General features: G+C 41.3%; 1 protein-coding gene across 1 annotated transcript; it reads left to right on the top strand.

Annotated features, from left to right (window-relative positions):
* Nucleotides 1-334: 334 nt before the first annotated feature.
* Nucleotides 335-1422, top strand: LOC110912882 (NDR1/HIN1-like protein 1). The gene is made up of 2 exons (XM_022157713.2): nucleotides 335-654; nucleotides 782-1422. Exons 1-2 carry the CDS (start codon nucleotides 433-435, stop codon nucleotides 1202-1204), a joined length of 645 nt encoding a protein of 214 aa, XP_022013405.1. The 5' UTR covers nucleotides 335-432; the 3' UTR covers nucleotides 1205-1422.
* The last annotated feature ends 6676 nt before the right edge of the window (nucleotides 1423-8098 follow it).

Raw genomic sequence — 8098 nt, 5'->3', positions numbered from 1 at the left:
CATTACCATACAACTTTTTGGTTAATTTTCTTTTGGTTATCTTTTAGTGTTTTTTTCTATATTTTTCTTTTTATTCTTGTCAACGCTTCTGTGCGCAACACGCTCGTAGTGATCTTAAAAACACATGTAAACACAGAGTAAACAATAAAATACGTTCGTCGAAACCTTGCAATAGTAAAAACCTAGTATTTATTAAAGCTGGAAAGATGATGTACTTTTGTGGATACAAAGTTAAAAAGCGAATCTTAAAAGGAACATATGACATGTTGCATTGTCACATGTACCATACAAGCTGCCACAACACACCCAACTCCCATAAAAACCAAACCAACCCCTTGAAACTTTGCACATCTCTCAATCAAAAAACAAATTGCTGTCCAGACTTTTGAACCATAGTGTTGAAAAGAACCACCACCACCACCGACAGCCGTCATGTCCGTCAAAGAGTGCACCCACCACAAGGACAAACGCAGGAAACTTCTCCGGAAAATATGCGCCGGATTCCTCATCCTCGCCGTCATCGTCCTCCTCACTTTCTTCATCACATGGGCCATCCTCCAGCCCAGAAAGCCTAGATTCATTCTACAAGACGCCACCATCTACGCCTTCAACATCTCCGGCCCTAACACCATCCTCCTTTCATCCAATTTTCAGGTACGAGGGCCACTGATCCTTTGATCACCATAATTTCTTGAATTTTTATAATAGAAAATCTCACTTTTTTAGTAAACATGAACTCAAACCTTTAGTTAAAATAAAGAATCTTATTATACTGTTTCAGGTGACCGTCTCCTCCCGAAACCCTAACTCCCGAATCGGTGTGTACTACGACAAACTCGACGTGTTCGCCTCATACCGCAACCAGCAAATTACTTACTTCACTGGCATCCAGCCGGTGTACCAAGGTCACAAAGAGACCAACGTCTGGTCCCCCTTCGTGTACGGCACCAACGTTCCGGTGGCGCCGTACAACGGTGACAGCTTAACCGAAGACAAATCCGACGGCCAAATCTTCTTACTTATCAAAATGAATGGACGGGTGAGATGGCGAGTTGGTAGGTTCATATCTGGTAGGTATCATATCCACGTCACTTGTCCCGCATTTATTCCGTTTGGGGACAAACTCAAGTCGGTGACTCCGGGAATTGTTGTCGGTACCGGAATTAAATACCAGTTATCTCAAAGATGCAGTGTTAGTGTGTGAAGTGAACGTTATACGATGTGACCACGGCGTTTTGGTGCCTCTTCTATTCTTACTATTATGTTACTTTTTAAATGTATTTATATTTTGGTGGAAGCATTAAAGGAAAAGATGGGCATGCATGCCGACACTTATTGCGTAATTATAAACACGTTGACAAATTGTACCATGAAGATGATGGATTATATATTTTTAAGTAAACAATAATTCTTTTTAGTTTTGATCTCATTGTTATTACTTTTGCTCATTGTTAGATTATTATTGTTATTATTTTCAAAATTGGCTTTTGTTTGTTATGATTTTTGTCACCATAAAGATTCGTTTTGCGAGTACAACACGGGTTACTATATGTAAAAAAGGTGCTAGGCCCCCAATGAAAATCCCAAGATTTTCATGGAAGTTAATCAAGTCCTTTCCTCGAATTCTATTTTCATTTACTTCCCATATTCATTATGTTTTTTTTTAAACAAACTTCATTAAACACATCTCCGATCCAAACAGCCAAAATGCCAAACTAACAAGGGCAAAAACTTACAACATGTACAAAGTGTATTTACAAAAATCCGCCCAATTATATAATTACACGGAGATCTTTTTTTGTGTCTTTCTATTCTCACATACCTATCTTCTCATTTTCACATCCCTACGTGTATACAGGCCGGGCCGTATACACTTATACGAGCCGTATGAAATGTTATTTTCACACAAATAAATGCATTGGAATGTTTTTTTTTTTTTGTTTTACCTATATACGGGCCGTATAATATTATACGGGTCATATACATTTGCATACGAGCAATATAATGTTATACGGCCTGAGGTGTTTTTTTTTTGTGAGATTTTCTGAGGTTTTTGGGTAATTAACGTTTGTATACGGGCCGTATAACGTTATACGAATCGTATATTTTTTTTGGTAAAACCGAACAACCGTTTAATAAGTTTTAATAATTCGTTAGATAGCATTTGCCAACTCTTCTCACCTCCCGGGCGAGACAAGCTACCTTTAGCTAGGAGCCTCTTTTCCTTCTGCCCCGCTCTCCGTTACTCGGGATTTTCGATTATTCCATTTCTTGATGTTAGCAATGTACAGTAGTCAAATAGGATCATTTTCTTCTTGGGACCTTTTACTGTTTTTCATCATGTGGGAATTAGAATTAATTGCAGTTTATCTACTTCTATCTATGTAGGGAGGAAAGAAACGTCTCTACTCAGCCACAAAATTTATTTTGTACACGGGCGGGGGTTCCATTTTTCTCTTAATGGGAGTTCTGGGTGTCGGTTTATATGGTTTGAATGAACCAACATTAAATTTTGAAACATCAATTAATCAGTCGTATCCTATGGCTTTGGAAATCATATTCTATATTGGATTTTTAATTGCATTTGCTGTCAAATTGCCGATTCTACCCCTACATACATGGTTACCAGATACCCACGGAGAGGCACATTACAGTACTTGTATGCTTCTAGCCGGAATTTTATTAAAATGGGAGCGTATGGATTGATTCGGATTAATATGGAATTGTGTGAGAGGTTCTAACCAAGGAGCACGCAAATCCCAAAAACGCATAGTTTCTCCTCCAAAAATGACTTCTCTGGTCGGGAAACGCATTAAATATTTACCTAAACCGGTAGGCCCTTGAGCGGACCCTACGTTAGCTCCAAGACGTTGGTCTCTAACAAGAAAAGTAAATGCTTGAGCTTGAGAAGCTTCTGGTCCAGCGGGTCCATAAAACTCACTAGGATAAGCCGTATTATTGAACCAGACAAAACAACAGGCAATGAAACCAAAGACAGATATAGCTGCTAAACTATAAGATAAGTAAGCCTCTCCAGACCATACAAGTGCACATCGATCCCATGCGAAGGGTTTGGTTAAGATATGCCAAATTCCACCAAGTATACAAATGGAACCTAACCATACATGGCCTCCTATTATATCTTCCAAATCGTCTACACTAACAATCCATCCTCCCCCCCCCAAGGGCGATTTTAGTAAATAACCAAATATGATACTTGGGCTAAGCGTCAAGTTGGTGATTTTTCTTACATCTCCTCCTCCCGGAGCCCAAGTATCATATACGCCCCCAAAATAAAGAGCCTTGAATACTAGAAGAAAAGCACCTAGAACTAACAAGATTAAATGAATACCTAAAATTGTGGTCATAATTGGTTAGTTAGCGTTTGCCGTATTATTTAAATATATCAGATTATGTTACGAGTTTGTGAAACGTCTATGTTACAGTAGTATTAGCCGTATTATTTTTTATATATATCATATACGCAAAACATGTGTATTCGAGCAAAACATGTGTATATGATAAACAATACCATAACAATTATTATGCAAACAAGATAATAAACAATACGATAACAATTATTAAACAAAAAAGATAAAATGTAAACATAAGATCGATATTTCCAATGTTTTACATCTTAAACAGAAAAAGATAAATATTTACAGAGTTTCAAATGTAAAACAACAAAACAAAAATAAAATAAGCAGCTATGGTGGTGGTGGTGGTGGTGCAGCGCCAGCTCGTGGAGGTAGAGGCGCGCCAGAATGCATAGCAATAATCGTCTCCACCACCACTGCATGTCGACCCGTAGAGCAACTACATCCAACTCGACCCGAGCCAGTCTGTCCTCCACCCCCTGTGGAGGAGTCACACGTGCTCTCACGCTCCATCGCTCGTACGAGCGATTACCCCATCCATCCTACATCTACTGATGCGATCTGTCGATCTCAGCATCAACTCCATCACCTCCCTTCCTATCTCCCCCGTCACCCTTACCATCACCCTCACTATCACCCTCATCTCCCTTGGCCTTGTGCCGCCACCTCCACCGGCAGTGGCTGGCCCTCGTACCACTCGGTACGACCGTCTTCAAGCGACAAAAAATGCAGCCTCCGGCCTCGTGGGCAATCCCCATCGAGCATCTAGTGTCCTTGCCCACCAGATCAAGCTGACGTGTGATGGTCATATCCCGAGCCACCTGCGGGGAAAAAAGGCGACGATAGTGCTTCGCTAGATGGGTGACGAAGCCGCCGCGGCTGATGTGGCTCGACATACGCTTATAGGCGTACTCGGCGAAGTATGTGGCCAACCTTTATGACAAGTTCCCCCCCCCCCCCCGCCGGTAAATAGGTTGTGCAAGAAGAACATGTCATTTTTAGTGACCCACTCCGTGCTATCGTGACGACCCGCAATCGTCACCGCGATACACCGATGTAGGTATCGGTGCAACTGGTCGTACACGTGCGACACCCGCGCCTTTGGGGATCGCGGACGCGGTGTCGCGAAGTGTCCGACACCAATATTGCGCCACCAGGGCCACAACACGTCATAGGATGTGGTGGTTGGTGCATCCAAAAATGCCAGGGATACTAACTCATCAAGTGAGTACAGTCCCATGGCAACAACAAACAATGGGAGCGTCATCGGCCGAGGCGCCCTGCAAAGCATAAACGAGACCGCAGGGGTCTACAAAAAATGTCATAAACCCCTACCCTGGGTCTCAGTAAACGCAAATGTACACAAAAACTCTAATGTAATCTCCATGTGGGCCCACTCTAGGCCGGCCTCAAATAAACGGGCCCACGGAGAGGTAGCTGGCATGAACTCCCGGACCCGACCGATCGATCCAATGTCGGTTAAAATACCTATATCAATGGTCTGGGGCGCATCCAGCTCCATCTGTCCACCTGTAGACAATCGTACTGTGGGGGATCTGGATAAGGAACAACCCCGTCTCCTGAAAATCCTAATCAACATCCTCCTCCTACTGACCTCGTCCCCGTCCCCGTCCCCGTCCCCTACCTCGTGCTCCAACTGTTGATGACTCAGCCATATCGTCTGTCACACCCCCAAAATCCACCTGCGGAGTATCACCGCTTGGGAGCGTGACTGACCAGGATCAAGCCACCAATCATATAGAACAATATGTATAATAAAAGTAATTGCCATTAAACCAAACCAAAACCATATGAATGGTGTTCCAAAACATAAGTAAGTTTATCGTTGTTTAGCGGAAGCGTATAATCAAACCCATCGTAATATAGTATCAAATGTTATAAGTGTTTAAAGAAACAATCACGAACCAAGCCCACAACGACCAGCTCCTCCATGTGCAAGCTGCATGTACCTAACGACCTGCAAGGCATGTAACAGAGGATCAACAACTAGTTGAGCGAGTTCACAGAAAGTAAATGCGTAGTGGTAAGTTCGTATGTAACAGGTGGCTCTACTGGGCCGTTAGTACATTCTATTGGTGGGGGCTTCCCATGTTGTATAACCACTAGACTACTCGTAACCATAAGTATCCTTCACAACCGAGGATAGTAATAAGCATAAGTATCCTTCACATCCGAGGATAGTAATAAGTATAAGTATCCTTCACATCCGAGGATAGTAATAAGTATAGGTATCCTTCACAACCGAGGATAGTAGTAAGTATAAGTACGCGTAGGTTTTACGTGCGTATCCTTCACAACCGAGGATAGTAGTAAGTATAAGTCTACGTAGATTGTAAGTATGTGTCCTGCACAACCGAGGACAGTGAATAGTATAAGTATGTGTCCTGCACAACCGAGGACAGTGGTATGGTAGTCTAGTATGAGTGTCAGTACGAATCTATTCAATCATATTCCTTCAATCCCATTCCCAAGCCCTTGGGAATCCCATGCCTTAGTAAGGGTGTGAACTCACCTTGGTTTTGCTCGGTATGTTATTGCTTCTAGGGTTTGCTAATCGTCTAAGTCCGTTACACACGACCTAGGATGTATTGCACATGATTCATTCAATTAGGGTTTACAATCCTCGATATTCAAACAACGGTGCTTTGTGTGTGTTTGTTGTGTACGTGATGATATTACATAGAATGTTCACACATGCAGGATCATATCGTTGCATTCAATATCATACAATCATTCACATAAAATCATACATCATGTGAGCAGTCAATCCTATTCACGTAATTCGTGCGTAGCGTCCCTGATTTCACGGTTTATGCATTTAACAGTGTAAATAACTTCACATGTTTAACGAAGTCAGGGAATCAAAGTATCATACACAGCTTAACAGGATTAGCATAATATATCGTGCAGTTCATTGTTTCAAACTGATCATTACACAACATCAGACAATTTCGCATCATCAGGCAATCATACAACATCAGACAGGTGTGGGGGGGGGGGTTTCCCCTGTTTGAAAGTCAGACCACTTATAACTTATAAACCTCTGATCAAAGGTAATATAAAACTCGGGCCTAAGGGGGTGTTTAAACTCGGATAAGGGGTGTGGGTTCAAAACTCGGCCAACACAAAGTGAGGGTTAAAGGTCGGACAATCTATATCCCTTGCCAAACTCGGACCACCTCACTAATACATTAAACTCGGACCCTTGTGTTTCTTATTAAACTCGGACAAGGATAATCCTAATATACTCGGATATGGAACATCACAATATACTCGGATATGGAACATCATAAATACTCGGACATGGGTAGGGGAGTTCAAAAACTCGGACCAGCAAAGTGTCACAAGAATCTCGGACCATGAAAGGGTTTAAGGTCGGACAGGTTTTGTTAAAACAAAATTCGGACCCTTGTGATGTTAATAAGCTCGGACCTAACCTTGACAAGAAACTCGGACCACTATAGATAATCAAAGTCGGACAACAACACAAGCATTTAACTCGGTCCTGCAGATTATTTACAACTCAGATTATATGCATGTATAAAGCTCGGACAAAATGTATGGTTATATTAAACTCGGGCAGGATCCCTAACATCCTTATACAAACTCGGACCAGATACAAGTAAACAAAGTCGGTCTAAATTGCATTTCTTAAAACTCTGACTAACATCAACATGCATACGAATGCTCACCTCAAAACGATTGTATCAGTTACGTTCTATAGAACCAGTTACGTTTACATACAATCTAAAACCCTAAATCACCTTACAGAAATCATAAGCAGTAAATCGGTGATTATAATAACTATCATATAACAAACGATCCATCCGGCATACGACTAATCATCATCATCATCACAGCAATTTCAGAATCAAATCACTAACCACAGCCTATCACAAAAAGAACTAGGGTTTTAACATCAACCAAACAATCAACAATTAGACAAGAATTGATACGATCAAATAATCAACGCACAATCATTAACAATTACCTTGAATGATTCTAGAGAGAAAGGAATCAAGTGTGATGATTATCTTGTGCCAATGATGATGGTGATGGTGCTTGCTAGAGGATTAGAGAGTTACAAGTACGTGTTTTGATTTTGAGAGAATGATTAGTGAAAAGGGGATTAGGGTTAAGTATAATTAAGTTTTCACTAATAACTCTTCACACCCTCAATTATTCCATTTTACAAAGGTACACCATCTCAATCAATTTCACAGTTTCACCACCAAGTTCACATATTTGACAAGTCTTTCACAATTAACACATAACCATGCATAATCACACATTACACTTCATTGTGTCAAAACGTTATATTGAATCAAACAACTAACAACACATAAACGTGCAATAAATGCGAAATAAGAATCTTGGAAATTCAAGTTGTCACATTATCCCCAACTTAAAAGAAATTTCGTCCCGAAATTTGGTACGCACTCACTGAGGAAGCTAGGTAAGCTGTATTGTTTACTGGTTTTCCTGGGGTGTCACATCATCCCCCCGTTGATTTGGAATTTCGTCCCGAAATTCAGTAGTAGTAGCTTCAGCCTCAGTAGTGATTGCATTGGCTTCGAATAATTAGGGGTACTTTTCTGTCATCTGGTTTTCGCGTTCCCAGGTGTACTCTGGGCCACGTTTGGAGTTCCAACGAACTCGGACAAGAGGAATTCTCTTGTGTTTGAGGACCTTAACATCCC

Source organism: Helianthus annuus, chromosome 15, assembly GCF_002127325.2.
Source record: "Helianthus annuus cultivar XRQ/B chromosome 15, HanXRQr2.0-SUNRISE, whole genome shotgun sequence".
NCBI lineage: Eukaryota > Viridiplantae > Streptophyta > Magnoliopsida > Asterales > Asteraceae > Helianthus > Helianthus annuus.
This window is presented reverse-complemented; position numbering and strand designations above follow the sequence as displayed.

Bases quoted from the DNA above. Each gene is read 5' to 3' on its own strand.
- LOC110912882 (XM_022157713.2), top strand. From the start codon at position 433: ATGTCCGTCAAAGAGTGCACCCACCACAAGGACAAACGCAGGAAACTT. The intron at 655-781 runs GTACGAGGGCCA...ATACTGTTTCAG, and splicing joins TCCTTTCATCCAATTTTCAG to GTGACCGTCTCCTCCCGAAA.